Source organism: Hydractinia symbiolongicarpus, chromosome 8 (assembly GCF_029227915.1).
Source record: "Hydractinia symbiolongicarpus strain clone_291-10 chromosome 8, HSymV2.1, whole genome shotgun sequence".
In the NCBI taxonomy this organism is placed as follows: Eukaryota; Metazoa; Cnidaria; class Hydrozoa; order Anthoathecata; family Hydractiniidae; genus Hydractinia; species Hydractinia symbiolongicarpus.
In genome coordinates, this window is record NC_079882.1 from 21,891,609 (window position 1) to 21,912,745 (window position 21,137).

General features: G+C 33.7%; 2 protein-coding genes across 2 annotated transcripts; one reads left to right on the plus strand and one right to left on the minus strand.

Annotated features, from left to right (window-relative positions):
• Nucleotides 1–1,259: 1,259 nt before the first annotated feature.
• On the plus strand, nt 1,260–18,136 carry LOC130654317 (isoleucine--tRNA ligase, cytoplasmic-like). Its single transcript, XM_057456873.1, has 34 exons — nt 1,260–1,533; nt 5,406–5,481; nt 7,365–7,445; nt 7,519–7,551; nt 7,872–7,958; nt 8,161–8,243; nt 8,322–8,458; nt 8,943–9,071; nt 9,162–9,249; nt 9,792–9,852; nt 10,121–10,219; nt 10,591–10,713; nt 10,785–10,876; nt 10,962–11,060; nt 11,138–11,264; nt 11,478–11,551; nt 11,642–11,731; nt 11,827–11,931; nt 12,031–12,117; nt 12,201–12,284; nt 12,401–12,545; nt 12,627–12,747; nt 12,872–12,963; nt 13,175–13,374; nt 13,590–13,692; nt 13,786–13,869; nt 14,258–14,393; nt 14,474–14,559; nt 14,656–14,721; nt 14,791–14,886; nt 16,006–16,197; nt 16,273–16,479; nt 16,691–16,757; nt 17,470–18,136. Exons 1-34 carry the CDS (start codon nt 1,319–1,321, stop codon nt 17,529–17,531), a joined length of 3,627 nt encoding a protein of 1,208 aa, XP_057312856.1. The 5' UTR covers nt 1,260–1,318; the 3' UTR covers nt 17,532–18,136.
• Nucleotides 18,137–19,344: 1,208 nt separating this feature from the next.
• Nucleotides 19,345–20,694, minus strand: LOC130654318 (transcription cofactor vestigial-like protein 4). Its single transcript, XM_057456874.1, has 3 exons — nt 20,455–20,694; nt 20,154–20,364; nt 19,345–20,056 (listed from the first exon to the last, which is right to left on the minus strand). The coding sequence occupies exons 1-3, from the start codon at nt 20,522–20,524 to the stop codon at nt 19,579–19,581; spliced, it is 759 nt and encodes a 252-aa protein (XP_057312857.1). The 5' UTR covers nt 20,525–20,694; the 3' UTR covers nt 19,345–19,578.
• Between the last annotated feature and the right edge of the window lie 443 nt (nt 20,695–21,137).

Genomic DNA, 21,137 nt, shown 5'->3' on the forward strand with positions numbered 1-21,137 from the left:
TAGTAGCAGCAGTAGTGGTTCTCAGAAACAGTCAAAGAGAAAAGAGAAAAAACCCAGTAACTTTGCAAATAAGATAAATTCGTGTATGATCAGAGATGGAAAATGAGTATGTGTAACAAAAGCATGGTGGTGGTCACAGGTTCTTATCATTTGAGGATTTTAACAATGCGACATTTTTTGATGTGGTTAAAAAAGCAACTAATGTTTCTTTATCAATATGGTAAGAACTACTATAGGGACATGGCTTTCTATTCGTTGATTCGCTGGTGAAGAACCAATCAAAAAACTGGCAGGTCCTGAAAACTCATCTGTAAAATGGTCTGCAGAACGTCCAAGATGCAGCCATATACAGAAGCCATATTCAGCTTGGCATATCCGTCAACATGCCGTAAGAAGTCTGAGTCCGATTTTGTTCGATTTTGTTCCTTTGACCTACGCCATCGAAATCGTGGTTTCTTAGGATTTCCATAACTGTCTTTCGGGTGATTTGCATCCCTATTTGTTTCAAAACACTCCACATCTTTCTGTATCCCACAAAGAAAATAATGAGTATAATCTGTCGGGACTGTTTAAAATAACATCTTTGCCTTTTCTTTTTCTATTAAAGACTTCATTCTTTGTAAAATTCACAAATGTAATAGCAAAAAAATACCTAGACTTTGTCACTTCCAAATTATTTGGTCATTATTTCGTTGCTCCCAAGGTCTCTCCTCTCGTGCCCCATTGGTACGTTGCGACGAAGGCCAAGTGCTCCCAACCTTCTTTTAACCGTCGATAAACTAATAATGATAGAATGCCTTGATAGGCAACAATATCTCCGAATTTGCACATTCTCTATGAAATACTTTAAAATCAATGCGATATGCTAGTATTTAGCACCGACAGAAATGTTGAATAATGTGATTTAAATAATTACAACTTACTGACCTATTTTGAACTCTTACTTTTTTCATTGTGTTGTAAACAAAGATATGGGGACGATGTTGGTGTATCTATAGAATGTTCGGGAAAACGAATATTCTCGGAACCGAGCATTTCTTCAGTTTTAAGAAGTGCAGTGTTTGACATACAGAAGAACTGCGTAGTGTTGTGGTATGAGAAGTGCGCAGTGTTGGACAACAAGTGCGCAGTCTTGTATAAGAATTGCGAAGTGCCATTCAAGAAGTGCGCAGCGTGAAGTATTACTGACCAACAAAGCTAAAAAGCGATAAAAAGTTTAAATTCAATAAACTTCGTACTCATTTCTCTCGAAAAGGAGAAGTGTGATGGAGTGCGGATTCCATCTGATGCAACCACGAGTAATACGGGAAATGGCGGAATGAGAAGTGCTGCGAAGAGATTGCATGAAGGAAAACGTCTATGCCCAATTATTCAACGTAATTTAGCGATATCTGTTTGTAGTTTACAGAAGGAAATGGCGAAATCAGTAGGAGAAAGCTATAATTTTCCAAAAGAGGAAGAGAAAATTATTGAACTTTGGAAAAAAATTGATGCATTTCAAACATCCTTAAAATTGTCAGAAGGAAGACCAAGGTTTGTATTCGTAATATTAACTAGTTATACCATTAGAAAAAATAGGTAGTTTTAGGGATTGTTTAAAGACATAACAGCGTATCCATTCAGGATTCTCACATTAAGTTTGACATCATTGTTTTTTTAAAATAAAAGCAAGGACCTTATGATGAAAAGTAAGTACAGTTGTTCTGCCCAATCTTGGAACGCGCCCCGTCTTAAGACTGGCCAGGCCAATCTTCCGACAGTGACGAATGGGTCTTAAGACTGGACTGCCCAATCTATGGACGTACATGCCCAATCTTAGAACAATTGTGGAAAACAAACAGAACAATAAAATTTTTTGACTCTACATGATGAAATGACATCACCTCTTAAAAGGAACTCTAAATTGAAACTTTTCTTGAAAAATCAAAGGCCAAAAATTTATATATACCATGCATTATACATGTGTTTAAAAAAATTGAAACTACTCAACCATATTAGCTTGCTAGCTAGCAAGCTGGCTACAGCTCGCTAGCTGGCTAAACATCTCATCCAATGAAATTAACAGCTAGCTAACTGATAATATGGTTGAATAAGGTTTTTCCGATTTTTCATAAATATATATAAACATTTTATTTTGAAAATTTAGCCACTACAAGCTGTATATAAATGTGTAACACCTGCTCTCTACCACTACCTAGCTAGCTATTTTTACTCTACTGTGTCCGAAAAACAGGCTGGGTCAATTCAACAGTACCCAAATATGATGTTTTAATGTGCCTGAGAATGTTTGTTGGGTCTTGCAAACAACAGAGCTTGGGTGGCACATCTGTTCTTTAAAATCTAAAAGGTGTCTAAAGATGGGCCTAACAGGGTCTTTTGCCCAATCTTGTGACACCCTGCCCAGTCTTAAGACTTGAGACTGGCCGGCCAGTCTTAAGACTGGGCAAATGTATGTCCAAAGATTGGGCAGCGTCCTAAGTTTGGGCAGAACATAGTGACACAATAACACCTTTTCACAGTTGAGTAAAAATTAAAAAACCCTATTTTATCCCAACAACTAGTTGTACCTTAAAAATCAATTTAGAAGAAATAACTTCAATATTAAAACCGAAAATGACCTTTCCTTTTTACCAAAAATACCCACTGCTGTGGGCTGGCAAACGTGTTTGTTGTTGTTTCTTCACTTTCTGCGTAGTAGCCTTGCACAGATTTTTCTCATAGCCGCATGGCATCGTCTTTTCAAAAGACTACTTCGTGTATTACTACATATCATAATAACCATACAAATGTTCATATGGATCTCCATCATTTTATAAGAGGTTGTTAGAGACGAAAGCATGTTCATTCCAGTTTTTTTAACCTCCTTCGTATCAATTTCTTTCAAATTTTCAGGAAACGTTAATAATAATAAGATTCAACTAATGTGTACTTTTCATTAAAAACAAAACGTGGCATGAAAAGTTATCACAAAATAACGTGTTTTCTCCTTATAAAAGTGTGCCGTTTACCTCTTCAGATCGCAAAATGAGCTGCAATGGAGTGTCAGTTTTTCTGAATTATCATAAAGATGTACTGGATTAGATCACCATTTGATTATTAAAACAGGATTTATTGTAATTTGTAACACCTTTAGCATTGGCTCCCAGCATCCGCATCCCATCCCAGCATCCAACACTATATTTTTGTTAGCCAGGAGATCCGGCACACCACTAGGAAATTTCCTGTGGTCAGAATATTGACCTTGCTTTTTAATTGGTGGTTACTTTTATAATTGTTTACTCACATGGTTATTATGGATATATCAGGAAATCCTTTGTTTTAAGCGCAAATTGCCTCACTGACCCGAACAAATATAATTAATTCTCTTACTCTTAAAGAGGGTAAAGTGGGCCATGCATTGGTTGATTTTAATTCAGGTCTGCTTTGAGAAATTTAGAGATTTGCTTTATTTTGAGAGAAGCTAAATTTGATATCCTCAAAGAAAGCTTAGTAGGGTATATTTTCTTTAAAAACAATAGTATAACCAGCTAGATGTCCCACATGCCAAGACAAAGCAGCAGAGGATCTTTAAGGGTGGGATAGCAGGACAAATCCCAAAAAAAATTGTGCTATTGTGTGATCTGGGACATTTTGAAATGTGTCAATGACTCTTCTGATCCACATATAAACTGAAAACTGTGTCATTCAAATCCCTTTCAATGTAAATCAATTCACGCGAAGCATAATAAGACATTTATAAATGTCAACATATAGTTTGTAATCTTAATTTATCTCTTGATACCAGCACACCATAGCCTAAACTGTTTTTTTTTAAAAATAAACACAAGGTATAATGAAAAAACTGTTTTACAAATGTTTTGTTGTTGTTTTTAATAATTTTTCGATAAAAAAAACTGTGTAAACAAAAATATTAAGATCTTAAAACATCTTATTTAATTTGGTGGCTGAAAGTTCTTTAAAAGCTGTCACTGACTAAGAATAAGGACTGAGCACAGGGGTAAATTGACAAAAAAAACTGTCAGTTAATTGCTAAATCTGGTTGGTTTTGGCAAATGAACGACTGTTATTTTAACCTATGCTAATAAAGCAACCTTTGACACACACCATTTTATAAATAAATAAATGAAGCAAAAAATATTCTGCTATATTTTAGGTTTTTCTATTGCTGTACATTTTCTGCTTTTTTTTTTTTAATTTTGGCTATGTGGATACAAGTATTTTCACAATTAGTTGAAAAATATCTGTTCGAGCAAATAATTTAATGGTAAGTATTATAACCAGAAGCTTAGACATTATTAAAAAGAGACAGAGTCAAAACAGATTCTTTCAAAATTTATTTTAACCTTACATTCCAAAGACCATTATCAGAATGCATATATTTCTTTAGTAAAACATGTAAGAGGTAATAAAATTTGTTGAACAAAGGTTACATGTATAGGATGAAATGAAAACAATGAAAGTTAAGTAGGTTCAATTATGTTAAAGCGTCAAGAAATGACACCTCAATTGACTCTATACAAGAGTGATAAAAATAGTTAGTTAAAAAGCTTCAATGAAATTGATTTCTCTTGTGCATTTAGTGTGGGCTTATGTCTTTTAATGGTTATCTCTTCTGTTGTCGTTCTTTTTTAATAATTACTGAGTTGTTTGTTTTTAAAAAAAATCGTAAAATCGTCCTTTGTCACTGGTGCATGATCGCTTTCCACCGTGTGAGTATAAACGTGTGATTTATGATCTCGCCCACTGTGGTCTTTTATTCTTTCTGCAAGTCATTGGCTAACCTCACCAATGTACGTAGCATCACAATTTGTTTTAGGACATTCCACTTTGTATGTCAAATTATGTTCGTGTTCTTTGGTTGTTTGATCTTAGACTGCAAATTGTGACTGCAAACTAGTGTAGCAAACTTTAGTGATGTAGGTGTTGTCATACTTCTTGATTGTTTTCTTCATTTTGTTCAAAATCTTATCACCATCTATTCTGTTGTTCTGGTACAACTGATAAAGTGTTTAAAGGTGTGTTAAGTTGGTGGGTTTCTCGTTGCCTACTACCAAAACTCTGTCCTCACATGCCACCTTGGAAATTTTAAGGAGGGTCATTTTTTAAAACTTTTACATAATTAAACATATTTAACTTTTATTGTTTTCATTCTATCATATACATGTAACCTTTTATTAACAAATTTTATTACTTCTTACACGTTTTACTGTAAAAATATATGCATTCTGATGATGCCCTTTGGAATGTAAGGTCAAAATATCAATTTTAAAAGAAACCTTTTCGACTCTGTTTCTTTTAAAAAATGTTTAAGCTTCTGGTTATATTATTTACCACAATAAGTTGGCTTGATAATAATAGTAATTTTTGTTATAGTATTTTTTTTTATCTTTATATTTAATCCTTAGGTTCTCATTTTATGATGGTCCTCCATTTGCTACTGGCCTTCCACATTATGGTCATATATTAGCAGGCACTATAAAGGTAACATGTTTGGTACTTTAACAAACACACTGAACAGCCCTGAAAGTTAAAATCAACACTTGACATTACTAACATATTGTCAATGTACAAAATACAAAATATAGTGTAAATAAAATTTTTGTGGGATTCCCTGAACAGGAAATGGATCTGTTTCGAATGACTAGATGTGCATGCACAGGACAGAATTATCTGCAGAAATTTGTACATCCAAACCAATAAAACGGTGGATGGATCAAAGTGGTGACTGGATTAAAAAGTGCATTCAGAACATTGCAATAAACCAAAGAACACTAATGTGAGCTTTGAAAAGTAGGCGGTCATTGATTGTTACCTGTTAAAATTAAATACAGTAATGAATTAGACACAGATCCTGGTAAGTAATAGGAAGCCTGTGTGATCAGTAAAACATGCACCTTGGAGTTTTTTTATTCCATGTAAAGACAATTAACTCATTTTGGCTATACGAGCATTGTTGCAGGCTATGGTGGAGTGATGCTTGAGATGTAAAACAGAATGGTAGTATGAGATACGTTTTGTGCCAAACAGAAAATGTAACGAATTAGGATACTCTTATTTAATGGCTGAGGCTGATGGGACCACCTGTAACCATATTGCTTATATAAGGCAAGACCAGCCTCAGATGTAGACAGGCTAATGTAATATGTCCATATGGTTGGTTTGATTAGTGTGGGTGACTCGTCTGTGACTAAAGGCATAGTTTGGGGCAGCGAACCTGTCATTTGGAGAGAAAGTCAGCTGCAACACTTCTGTGTCCTGGGATATTTTAAGCCAAAATATTATTAATGTTTAATTGGGCTGTGAGTTAGAACATATAGACATGTTCAGATATTTCTTTAGCAATTGCTTTTTACCCTGGCTGTTGATTTAGGCGCACTGATAATAGGTTGGGTGGCCAGGTTGCCGTAGGTCTGTGATGAAAGCCAATGTCGAAGCCAGAAGACAAAAAAGATATTACAAATGACACTAAAAACTGCCAACCCAGCAAAAACAGCAACGCGGCAGGATATTGCAAAATACAGGCAGTTGATTTGGTTTAATGTTTATCGATGATAGGGCATTGTGTTGCAGGATGGGAGTCACTACAGTATCTACATTTGAATGCTAAGCCACATTGTCTGATTGTGAGGCATGAAAAGGCTAGGTCTGCCCACTTTATGTGTAGTTGGAAGTTGCTGATTCGTTCCCAACTGCTGATACAGTGTGGAGGGGACAAAATGATGCCAGATTGCCATAATTCTGGCACTGAAAACACATGACCTGTAAAGGCTCACTACTGAGATGACAATTATAAAGATCATCATCTACATGATTCCATGACAATCCTGAGTTGAAAGCTAACATGCGCTCATATGTTGACCATGCTGTGAACGTGAACCGATGGGGAAAGAAAAATGTAAAGCACTGAATAAAATCATTCCATGCTAACTTCCAAGATGAAAAGTCACTAAACATAGGTCAGTTGGATTGCTTAGGCACTAATGAAATTGATGGTCTTGACCCTCCTAGCACCTTAAATGTAAACTTGTCAAAAGAGAAGGTGGAAGCAGGCAATATGACATCAAAATTGACGTATTCACCTTTTTTCATTTTGTCCAAAACAGACTGAGGCTAGGCGTGTTGTGGCTTGCTACTGAAAACCCAACCTGAGCTTGACAAGGAATACCCTGATGAAACTCTACCCCCCCCCCCCCCCCCCCTCCCCCCCTCAGGATCAGATACATAATTATCTACAGTTGGTGAAATATTATTTAAGTTTGTGTTATATGCATAACCTGCCAATTGGCTGTTTGCGGGATCTGTACCTCTTACTATTTTTCATTCCGACTTTGTTCTTTGAAGAATCTTTTCTTTTCCTTTTTTAGGATGTTGTAACACGTTATGCTCATCAATCTGGCTTTCATGTAGAACGTCGGTTTGGTTGGGATTGTCATGGTCTTCCTGTGGTACATATTATATTGTTTATTAAATACTTATTTAGAACAATCCTTGTTGTAATAGAATGTTTCTTTCTTGTAGGAATACGAAATCGATCAAAAATTAGGTATTAAGGTATGCTTACTTTTTTTGGCAATTATTTTGGTGAAACTAATGGCCTTTGAATTCGTCAAAAATGGGGAAAACGCTTTCTCTTAGAACTTTTTTAAGTATTAACAATGTTCTGTTTTAGTCATGTTTTATTTGTATATCTTTGTGCTGTTAAATGCCTAACTGTTTTAAAGATATCCTGTACTCAGCTGCACCATAGATTCTGAGTGTAACTAAACTATCTAGACACCACTGTGAAAATAATTTACTCTACAGTTTGTTAGATTCATTGCTAATTGTTGTTATGTATTAGCTTGTGCTTTTATAATTTCATATTATTTTAGGGCCCAGATGATGTAGCAAAGATTGGTATTGCTGCGTATAATAAGGAGTGCCGAGCCATTGTTTCTAGATATGCAAAAGAATGGGAGGTATCAATGTTTTTTTTTCCTTAAAAACTTTATTGAAATTCCCATAAAAATAAATTTCAAAGATAAATACAACAAGCATTGTTTCATTAATGTGTAATTTCTATACACAAGTATCACGTAAATATGTTAATTTAGTTAAAAAGTATGCTTAAGAGGACGTTGATTTTTCTCATTTTTTAAATATGTTTTTCATTTTTCATAGATTATTGTGGGAAGAATTGGACGATGGATTGATTTTGAGCATGACTATAAAACTATGTATCCATCTTTTATGGAGTCTGTATGGTACGAACTTGTTTTACATCTTTCATAAGAAGCATAGTTACACCAGAACTTATTGAATTGAATTGATGTGTTATTTAGGTGGGTGTTCAAACAACTTCATGAAAAAGATATGGTGTACAGAGGGTTTAGAGTCATGCCATATTCCACAAAATGCAACACACCACTATCAAATTTTGAAGCAAATTTAAATTACAAAGATGTGGTTGATCCTGCAGGTAATTTATCTTGTGAAAACTCAAACATGCGCCACTATTGGATAAGCTCCCCCTCAAAAGTTCAGTCTTGAAAGTGTTTTCAGACTTTTAGCAGTTTATTTAAGAGACGTGTTAAAAGTATTATGTCTTTTTTAATATATTTAAAAAGTGCACCCCTTAAAAAAATGCCTTCCTCATATGAGCACCCTCATTTTAAAATGAAAGGAGTGCCCATGCAATTAATTCAACAGAATATTGTATTATTGTGTTTGATTCAAAGGATAGTTAAACCTGTTACCACTATGTTAGAAAAATTATGAAAATTTGTTTTAGTACTTGAAACCTTTTTTGTGCCTTTTAAAAAAATACCTTTGCAGGTATTTTTTTTTAATTCTATTTTAATGTGCTATTTTAAAGTTTAATTAAAAGTCAATTGTACTTAAGAAATGTAAAAATGTTTTTTTTTCTGATCAAAAATTTTGTTTAAGCTTCATCTGTCTTTTAGTAATTGTCAGTTTTCCTTTGGACGAGTCACCTAATGTCAGTATGATTGCATGGACAACAACACCATGGACTTTACCAAGTAATTTAGCATTGGTTGTCAATCCAGAATTAACATATGTTAAAGTTAAAGGTTTGTTTCTATTTTGTATGAAAAGTAGCAGTGATCAACTGATATTATTTCCTTTTGCCTCCATAACTATTGCTAATAATAATCATTTAGATAATTCAAGTGAAAAAGTTTATATTATGATGGAAGCACGATTGAGTGCATTGTTTAAAACTGAAGATCAATACACAGTGTTGGAGAAGTAAGGACGTCTTGTCTCTTAAAATATTTAATTTGATGAAGTGTTGTTCACAAATTTTTTTACTTACTGTATGGTGTTTTAATGGATGACAAAACAGACATTAGGCATAGGTTCAACTGGAAGGATAGATAAGGAGAAACATCTTTTAAGTGTCTATTGTACTAGACTTGTCTCTTATGTTTCTTATTATCTTTCTGAAAACTGCATATAAAACACCCCTAAGAACTATTATTCTATATTTTTTTAAACTGGCTAAAACAAATCATGCGATAATTTAGGTGGGATTGTATTATACGCTTAATAAAATTAACTGTGACAGGTTTTAAAACAACAGGGGATGCAATTGCTTTTTTATAAATTAATGTACAGGCAATGTCACAGGCAGTAAACATTGTTATTGTTATTTCTTTTAAAATGTTGCAGCCCAGTCAATGAAATTAACAACAAACCTTTTTATGATATGAAACACAATTAATTTAAAATTCTTTTTAAGTGGATTCTTCCATAGGTTTTAACAACTATTATTTATTAACTATTTTTAGATTCGCTGGAAAAACACTTGCTGGAAAAACATATAAGCCACTGTTTCCTTATTTCGAGAAGGTACTATACAAGTAACAATGATTTTTCCACTTCTATGCAGAATTCCCTTCATCAAATTTAATATGTTTTATATCTTGAATGTTTGTTTAATTTACCCAAAGTAACGGTATAATTTTATTTGCTATGGGGAATTCAGTGCATTTTGACCCTTTTTTTTTAAATCCACAATATAGAGTAATTGGTTAAAATTTCTAAGTATCGTTTCCTTGATGAACGCCTTTTTTCACAACATGCAAAGACAAATTACTATTTGTAATTTCTTTGTTAGATGAAATCATCCAATAATGCATTTCGAGTATTGACAGATGGTTATGTTACTGATGATAGTGGTACTGGTATCGTCCATTCAGCGCCAGCTTTTGGAGAAGTAGGCATTTTTTATTTATTTTACAGCATGACAATAATATAGCATTTGATGTTCATCCACTAGCTCAACTTATAAAAAATTTGAGCATGAGAATAATAAAAGTAGCAATCATTCATAACATATTAAAAAAAATTGAAATTGTATTCTTTCATGGGGCAGTAGTTAAAATCATTTACTGGTAATCTTTTTGTTAGGTATTCTTGCTTTCTGCTTCTAATTTCAACATTTAGCTAGATTATAGTAAATAAGTCTTGATGTTCTTTCATTGCATGAAGATAGACCATGTCAATTTTTTAGAATTATGCACTACTTTTGGATAAACTATTTGTTGTGAAGCACATCTTAAAACTTATCTTTTTTATATAATTCAGGATGATTACCGGGTGTGTTTAGGAAATGGCATTTTAGAACGTGGTGGAAAACTACCTTGTCCGGTAAATTCATCAGGACATTTTACAGATGAAGTTTTTGATTTTAAAGATATGCATGTGAAGGTAAGATTTGTTCTCAAGCTTTATAAGCATAATGAATTCGTCATGTAATTTTGCTAATTTTTCTTTTTTAGGATGCAGATAAATTAATTTCTAAAAAGATTAAAGAAGGTGGAAGGATGGTTCATCAAGGAACCATCAAGCATAGTTATCCATTCTGCTGGAGGTATTTATAATGACCTAAATTTTAATGATCATATGTTTCGTATTTGTAATTCAGTCTATTTTTTTATTTATTTTTTATTATTTAGATCAGATACTCCACTAATTTATAAGGCTGTACCTGGCTGGTTTATAAGGGTAGAAAATATGGTACCAGACCTCCTGAAGAATAACGAGAATTGCTACTGGTAAAAAAAAAATTATGTTCAAAAACTTTTGCTTATTAACACGGGGGTGTTGATTTTTTTTAAACTTTTTTTTGCAGGGTTCCAAGCTTTGTGAAGGAAAAAAGATTTCATAATTGGTTAGAAAATGCTAGGGATTGGAATGTGTCGAGAAATCGTTATTGGGGTACACCCATTCCATTATGGGTTAGTGATGATTTTGAAGAGGTAAGGTGAACAATACCGATTCAATTAATGTTGACAAACTAACCTTGTTAAGTGGTTAAGTTCTTTATATAATAAAATCAATTATCAAAATCGATAAAAAATACTTTATCGAGAATTAAGTACTGTATATATAAATAAATATTTTACTTATTGTCTGCTATGAGTAGTAAAATACAAACTAAGGATTAATTTACTGGGAATGATACCATTTAGGTTGTTTGTGTTGGATCTGTAGAGGAGTTACATAAACTTTCTGGTGTCAAAGTTGATGACTTGCATAAAGAATTGTAAGCACACTTTTGTTCAATTACATCTATATAGTTGATAAAAAAATGGAAGCGTAAATTACAACTATATTATTTATTTTTAATATTTAGTGTTGACAATATAACAATTCCCTCACAAAAAGGTAAAGGGACGTTAAAACGAGTTACAGAAGTGTTCGATTGTTGGTTTGAAAGTGGGAGGTAATTTTCTCTAATTTTTTGTTTTGTCAACTTTTAATGTTATTTTTCATACTCACCCCTAAAATCAATATTATTTAACTTTATAACTTTTTTAGCATGCCTTACGCTCAAAACCATTATCCATTTGAAAACAAAGAGGTATTTGAACAAACGTTTCCAGCAGATTTTATCGCTGAGGGTGTTGATCAAACTAGAGGATGGTGGGTTATGTATTATTCTGACTGTTTTCTTTATGTTTACTTTATCTTTTACTGTTTCATGTTTTATAATTTTGTGACATTTTTAAATTTTATTTTCAGGTTCTACACGCTGTTGGTGTTATCAACTGCGTTGTTTAATAAGCCTCCTTACAAGAATTTGATCGTCAATGGACTGGTTCTTGCAAAGTAAGATTTTTGAACTCTGCAGGGGAAAATTGTCTATCACAAAACAATAGTTTTATTTTGTACTTTTGTTACCCTTTTTGTAGAGACGGTGAAAAAATGAGCAAGAGGAAGAAGAATTATCCTGACCCTATGAGTGTTATAAATAAATATGGCTCAGATGCATTGAGGTGTGCATTTTAAAAGTCTGGCCTTTAAACAACATGAAATAAAATGATATTTTGACTGTGATATTTTAGTGAAATCTTGTGTAGTTAAATATCAATGTTACAGTGTTTACATTCAGGTTGTATTTGATCAATTCGCCTGTTGTAAGAGCAGACACGTTAAAATTTCGCGAAGAAGGTGTTCGTGACGTTATCAAGGATGTGTTTTTACCCTGGTACAATGCCTACAGATTTCTCGTTCAAAATATAGATGTACAAGAAAAGGTTTGTACGGTTCAATACTTTGCTCTATGCGAGATGTCACAATACTTTACTCTATGATGTTTCTATCCTTTATTTGCCTAGGAACATGGTTCAAAGTTCAAGTTTAATATGGCTGAAGTGAAATCATCTGGGAATATTATGGACAAATGGATTGAGTCATTCACTCAGAGCTTGCTGGTCTTTATTAAACAAGAGATGGCAGGTTTGCAGTCTATCTTTTAGATATATGTCAGAAATATTTGATCCAAGAAAGAACATTTTTTGTTATCACTTAGACACATCAGTTAACACCAGCTAACCTTTTACTGTCCTACTGCGTTTTTTAGCTTACCGTTTGTACACTGTTGTTCCACGGTTAATGAAATTTGTTGATAACTTGACAAATTGGTACGTCCGCTTCAACAGAAAAAGATTGAAGGTACGCAGTAAAGACTATTGTGTCGTAAAATTAATAACAGTGGTGTGAAAAATTTAAGACCTCCGATACACTACAGACTAGTTGTACGCCCTTGTGACACCATGTGAATGGACTTATTTCGACCTTGCTGCGGCGCCAATTAACGTACTTCGGAGTCTAAAGGTTATAGTTTGTACAACCTTTTCAAATGATTATCCTTTACTTTGTTTAGGGCGATACAGGAGCTGAGGATGGAGGGCATGCGTTGAACACACTGTTTAACGTTGTTTTTACAATGGTAAAAGTGATGGCGCCATACACACCATTCCTTACTGAGCATATGTATCAAAACTTAAAGAATTATATTGTAGATGAAGGTTTAAGTGAAGTGGAAAAGGGCAGCGTTCATTTTATGATGCTTCCGCAACCAAGGTTAGTTAACTACTAGCTGCAAAGACGTACACTGTCGTTTGTTAAAACTTAATTATTTCGATATTAACTCGATATTAATTATGTAAACGTAGGCTTAGGGCTGTAGACAGTCAGACTAGCAGTATTATTACGTAGATTTTCCGTAAAATGTTTGAATTACCAAAAACTGTAAAACTTTATGGGTTTTACCTAAACTAATTCTATTAATGTTTTAGAGAAGATTTAATTTATGTGGATGTAGAGACCGCGGTTAGCCGTATGCAGACTGTGATTGAACTTGGAAGAGTGGCGCGTGATAGGAAAAAGTTATCACTAAAGGTGCGTATTAAAATACCTGTCTTTCTTGTTTTCCTGGCATTTAAAACTTCTTAGGAACTTCTCCATGGGTTGAGCATCTATTACTTATTTTAGTATCCTTTACCAGAGTTGGTTATTTTACATAACGATGAAAAATACATGGAAGATGTTTTATCTTTAGAGAAATATATTCTTGAGGTTAGTATAATCACATTGCAACTATTTTAATATTTTTTTCTAAAATAAATAGAATTATGGAAGTAAAACAATGCGATGCAGTGTTTTTTAAAAGTTGTAGCTATCCAGAAGCCATTTAGTTTGAATTATTGTTACCGGGGTTTTATTTACAAAAATTATTTTTTTACAATAAACTATGAAAAATATTTCGTATATGGGTTTACTGTCGATCCCTGTGACGTCAAATATGCAGGACACACGCGGGTCAAACTAACCTGAGTATGTGAATCAGTAGGAAGCACAAAACACAATAGCAATCTTAAAAGCCACGTGGTTTCATTCTATAGACATTGATTCTTGTCTACCTACTGTAAATAGATAGATAAGGAACTCGAGATTGTTTTTTTAGGAATTAAATGTAAAAACAGTCACGACGTCAAAAAATAAAGAGAAATATGGTCTTAAGTTAAAAGCAGATTTAGATTTCCGAAGTGTGGGCAGACGATTGAAGCAGGATTTTAAAAAAGTGCAAGATGCTATTAAATGTAAGTCACTGCCACGTTTTCTATATTGTTAATGTATGTTTGGTTAGAGTAAGGTTTATTTGCTGTGTTTTTTGATTTAGCTGTTCCGGAAGGAGATTTAAAAGCATTCCAACATACAGGAAAGTTAACTGTAGCTGGACACGAACTTACTGAGGAAGATGTAACTGTACGTTTGCGAATATCATTCTATTTATTCTTCGCCTTTTTCACATCCAGGTTTCTGCGTTGTGGTGAATCCTCATCTATTTACTTGTTTATTTAGGTAAACTATGCATTTGGAGATAATCCAGTGTTGTCAGAAAAATACGAAGCGCATTCAGATGGAGAAGTATATATCTACTTTGCTTCCTTATCTTACCACTGGCACAGCTTACTAAAATATTGCATTTAATCGTAGGTTGTTATTTTGTTAAACACTACGCCTGATAAATCTATGTTGGATGAAGGATATGCACGAGAACTCATTAACAGAATGCAAAAACTGAGAAAAAAGGTAAAGATGCGATAATATGTGGGCAACCTTGTCCATCTCTTGACTAAACATATTTACTAGATGTCCTCTTCAGAGTCAAGATTTGACTACACCTTTATTTTTTACAAGCATCAAGTTAAAAATCTGCACCTATCCCAAATGCTTTACCTACTTTAAAGGGCAGAGCCTTTCGCGTATCAACAAAGTTGCTTTGTTTTAAGTAAAAAAAAAAAAAAATTTTCCTCAACTTCCCATTAAGAAGTTTCGTCATTGGTTTCTCCATCTTCAATGTAAACGCCTAGTTGATGACTGTTTTAATCCACTTGCCTGTCATTATCACCCGAAATTGATCGATGTCTCTCCACCTGTTTCTGCGCAAAGTAGAAGAAAGCTAAGACAAGTACTGTGGGAAAAAAAGATATTAGAGAAATGTTTAGCAATGCAAAAAGAAAGAAAAAGTTATTGTAATATATTGATAGACTAAAAAAAGAAAAAGATTGTATGCGTATTAATAATATCCATCCACGTGTCATTGATTTTTTGATAACATTGAATTTCAGGGAGGACCCTTAAATTTGCTTAAAAAAAGGAGAATTTTTTGCATGAAAAACTTTCGCGTTTTTTAAATGGGCTATGATTATGCGTGAAAAAACTTTACATTTAGCTGTTTTGAAATTTTCAAAGAAAAAAACTTCCGCGAAATAGGGCTAAAAACGCGAAAGTTTCTGCCCTTAAAGTATCTATTCATCTTCCATAATGCTTATTTTTTACAGATTAGTCTTCTCAGACGTTTACTTCATAGTATAAATTAAATTTTGTAACATTATTTTAAGTTTATCATGATTCGTTTATACTTTCATTTTCATAATATACTTATTAAATTCTCATGTCGTGACTAAAGATCTGTTTACACTTGTCCATAAGCTATGAGAAACCCTACATCTTTATATATACGTCATCCACATAAGCCGACTTCTTGTGTCGTTGATATTTTGCTGCACGTGGTGTAAGAGGTCGTTTGTGGTTTAGTTCTGTAGATCGAACTGTCCAGCAGTATGCTAACAAGCACGGTGTCAATTTCAACATCTGTTTGTTTTTGTTTTGTTGTTTTCGTTCAGTAATTTCGTTTGTTTTTTCCAGGCGAAGCTTGTACCGACAGAAGAAATTACAATTGTATACGAAGTATTGGAGGGCAAAGACAGTGAAGAATATAAAAAACTTTGTGAAGTTTCGAAGTCCCATGCAGATTTTATCGTTGAAAGTGTCAAGCAACCAGTTGTTGTTGCACCAGGTCCTCAAGGACTCGAAGAAATTATACAAGAAACAGTCGAGGTAGGAGTCGACTGATGTCTTTTTGTGAATGAAGCAGTAAAGTTGATTTTTTATTGATTTATTTGTTTATTTTAGTGTAAAAGAGCAGAATTGCGTCTCACCATCCTACGTGGTCGTGCGAGTGAATCAAACCAGAATACTCCACAACCTTTCTGCAGGTTCATTAATTTAGAGTTGAAAAACATTAAGCCTTGTTTAGGCGTTAAAGGTTGCAGAGGAAGTTTACTACTGGAGAATCCAAAAGGAGATTTCCTGTTATCTAAAAATGAGTTGAATAGACAGGTATGTCATTTTTAGGGTACGCTTCAATCTATGTCAAATAGAATCGACGATTAAATAACCAATTCTTTGGACGGGTGTAATTCCCCTCACACAAACATTGCGAGCTATATTCCAGGACTGCAATGTGAAAATAACTATAAACACTGTTTTTATGACATGGTGTCTTTTTCGCGGGTTTTATTCGTTTATATCACCTTCTGCTGAATTTTAGGTTGCAATTATATTTGGATTACAAGGACAGAGTTTTGTCGTTTCGGATAAGGATGATTTAAGCACAGGTAAGTGTAGTTTTAAGAAATGCTTTGACTTATCAGCTTAACCAGGAGCCAGCTTAGTTAACTGAGTCTATCGTGATCTAGGCAAAATGTGAAAAAAAAACTTTCCTTGTCTGGTGGCAGCAATAGTTTGGCGAATTTTGAAAGAATACAAGTTGTGTTGTCAGCCTCTTTGAAATCATCGAATAATGGATTTTGTGTGGAAAGTCTATGGTTAAAATTGAAAGGGGAAAAATGTTGTCGGTTGAATGTTAAATTATGCTTTGCTTTACTTAAATAAGTAACGGGACGTTATCGACCTTGGGGATTCCATCGCAATGGCTGGCTCTTCCTCCCCTCCGACTGTTACATTATCGCTGGAGATACAAATAGCATTACTCGAACTTGCTTTCTTGCCACACAAGATTTGCGGTCAGTAGGCGGCGTTAAATGGAGTGACAACGCTATGTTTAAAGTGTGCGTAGGGGGAGCTCGAACCTGAAAACTTACACCATTTTCGCGTCTCTAAAGTTTACTTTTTATATTTAAAATTATTTTATATTACAACTTTGGTTTATGTGTATTATTATTTCGTAACATGGGTCAGCCTATCCTTATTAGTAAAACTTTTGTTATCATTGGATTACGAACATTTTCGTCAAATTCTGAATTTTTGTGGTAGTGAAAAATGCTACCTATTATGTCGTTATATAATTCTTCTCTACTTTTTCTATAGAATTGGAAGAACCATTAACGAAGTATTGTGGTAAATTACTTTACGTTGGCAAGCGAACTTAATGATGGCGGTGGCGAAATAGAATGACGTAATGATTGCGATGGAACGAATTAGACTTTATATACTATTTATTTTATTAACAGTAGAATTACAAATTTATTGTTTCAAACTTTATAAGACCGTTCGCTATCAATCTTATAATCGGAAGAAAACTCTTGGTGATCTGCTTTTTATAAGTAATGTTTAAAATTGTGATAGCTTTATAGCTTGTGTCATCAGTCATGTTTTTAAATATGGAGATGATTATATAATAGATCCGTGGAAATGTTTTTTATGTTATCAGTTTGTTTTTAGGATTAAAATTTAACGGGAAATGACTTCTGTCCGTATTTTCGTAAAGGTCTAGTGCCACAAGTTATCTCGGGTTATTTAACTGGAAATATTTTGCAGGTATTTGATTTCGCCGATCTGCATTAAAGTGGTAAAGAGATCTGTCGTTCTTTCTCTAAATTCGCTGTTTTTTACGTTGCTACGAATAAAATTGCGTTTATAAAATACCATCGGGACACATTTAAAACATATCGGTCTTCATTTTCATAAGTAAACAAGAAGGTTTAACGATTGTATGTATGGCATTCTAATGGCAACCTATAAATTGCTCACCAGAGATGCTTATAGCTTTCTGTATTTGCATGCCCACCACGCAAGCCGATTTGCGATAGATTGCTCCCAATGGGCCTACGAAACTACATTTGAAGTGCGCCGGAGTTGGACTCGCACCATCCTTTTCACAAAATCTAAGGATTGCCACCAGATGTACAAACATTCTGATCTTCACTGTGCGAGTAACCTGTGCAATCCTTATCAGGCACTGCAAAGATTAATTTACGTGGATCTAAGTCTAAGTAATTACAGATGCATGGTGCATGGGCTACCTCAAGTACTTAATGTCTAAGTACTTGAGGTAGCCCATCCCTAAGTGTAAGTATATAAAGATTCGTTTAAAGGGGCTGCACGAGGGAACATTTGCCCCATGCAATATATGTTATAGAAGAAAAAAAAAAAATTCTTTAATAATGTTTAATGATATTGGGAGATAGGCACCATCGTATTTAAATGTTTAGATGGTTTTTTAAAAACGGTGAATTATGTGGGAGAGAGGAGGGGTGCAATAACTCCCTCTGTCCCCTGGTTGCTGCGGACCTGATATTATTATTCATGTAACAGTGACGATATGCATATGAAATGCACCTTTGCCCTTGTTGTATACAACAAGGAGGTACGCGTTACAGAGACCTCAGTAGATGGAGTAGTCGCTCAGATTCACGAGTTTGTGGCTTAAGACAGGATTTTGGACTCCAAGATATATCTCCACCAGGTAATGCAAATAAATATAGAACTTTTTGCAAGGTTAAATACCCTAAAAAAGTTTTAAAATTGGACCGTTCTCAAATTAGTGTTTAACGTTTAAATCTTAATAGATTTACTATTCAAGGCTTACAGAATGCTTAATATGATCACGGGCTCTTGTACTATATAATTTAGGGCATGCGGATTTTACTATTTTTCTAAAAATGTTGTTTAAAAATTTGCTGTTACCGCGGAATTGCTAAGGATAAGGAATGTCAAGAATGCACTTTAAGTGGAGGCAACACTTATCTCTGTTTACAAAACAAAATAAAAATTTAATGCTATCATTCCAGAAATACTTCAGTCATAGATCTCCTACGCATTTTTTTAAAGTTTACTAAGCCATGCAAAATAACTTGTGAAGGAGAGGGTTCATGACTTAACCACAAGTGTGATCATGGTAAGTTATGACCATACATGTAGCACACAGGAAAGTTGTTGACAAAATAGAAGCAACCGTTACTCTATTATTTAACATTTCTTTAAACATCCACAATAGGCTAAAAATAGTAGTGTCTTAAAAGCTTTACATATAGTTAAAAAATCAAAATAAAAAAAACATAATGAATATATATTTTTAAGAACTTGATCCAATAATAAATAGCAATGAATAGTTTTTAACAAAAAACAATTTCTAAAACGAAATTACAAAATATTTTTTATAAAAAATGACCATATATATAGCTATAAATATATAAATTATGAGCTTGGACAGCTTCCATATTCTATCTTGTACCAACTTTTTCCCAAAGCTTTTGCAAAATGTTCATCCACAGAACTTGGTCGTTCATTTAGGTTATGACTTCTAATTGTATATTTTTCCCCTAAACTTTTTCTAAAATGATCTTCAACTGTTGGAAGTTCGAAATCTTTGGGAATGAAAACGTTTCGTTGTCCTTTATATGAGTTATACTTAGATGAAAATGTCGTACAAAAACCAACTGTACAGCAGCTGCAACCTTTGCTATCTGAATGTCTTGTCAAAGTTGAAGTCGGAGAAGATGTTGAAATAACCGAGGGTCTTGGGAAGTAGGATGCATATTCTGAAACTTGTTTGTATTTAGCTTTTTCATTAATAGAAATAAGTGGCGGTGGAGTTGCTTCTTGTCTTGAAGCAGATAAAATATTTTTATTAGGTTGAATACGAGGAAAGTTATAGGTTTGCATGGATATTTTTCTAGAAAATAAAGTATTTATTTTTTTGATTGGCAAAACAAGTGAAAGAAATTATATATTCACCACATCACAATAATTATATATATATATATATTCACCTTTCATTCTCTACTTCTTCAAAAGATAATTTTTCATTCATGTCTAGTTTAATTTTTTTAACTGCCTCCACCTTCTCCAATAAATGACGTTTTGGGGATGCTGGCTTTGTATATGTTCTCTGGGTTTCCCCTGAAGGCTTTATGGATTGTTGATCAGAGGCAACACCTTCATCTTCTTCAAATCCACTGTCAGTCTCACTTAAATTTTTTTCTAAACAAAACACAATATTTCTAGTTAAGTTTTTAACGAAAAAATACATTGATTTCGTGAAAAGACATAATAGCTGGCTAGCCCAGTTACCTTTATTTGGCTTGTCTTCTCCTTGAACAATTGATGCCGCTCTTGAAAGGACGTCAAGAGGAGATTCCATTTTGAGCTCTTGTTGTCAGGAAAGTAAGACCAGTACTAACATACATGAGTAAAATTCTTTCATGTGTTTAAACTGTTAAATATTTGTGATAACAACAAATTTTTTGACATCATTAACTCAATGATAAACATCGTGGTCATTCAAAATACGCTTAACGCGTTACTGACTGTAGGTGAAAACTTAAAGGCTGTGCGACCATTCAAAATAATTCGCATTCCATGCGTACCTGAGGATGTGATTGAAAACAGGATAGGATAAGCCAAAACTCCAGACCAGATTATGTCATAAGTTATTATGCCATAGGAGAAAAAGAATACCCAAAAGATTTATTCCCTCTGTAATCTAAAAAATGTTTCCTTGTCGTATAGGATATTGTCATATAAGACAGAGGATGAGACCATTTTTTACCACTACTTTAAAAATTGTGGAAAAAATGATGCGTTTTATTTGCAGCAGTTTTGTTTAAGAATTTTGAATTTCTTATATTTAACATCTCTCACGCACGACAAGCCTAGCATGTTTTTTTTATTTTCAAAAACCAACAAAAAGGGTTTTTGTTCAGTGATTTTGTTACAGTGGTTTTGATTGTTCATTGATTTTGTTACAGTGGTTC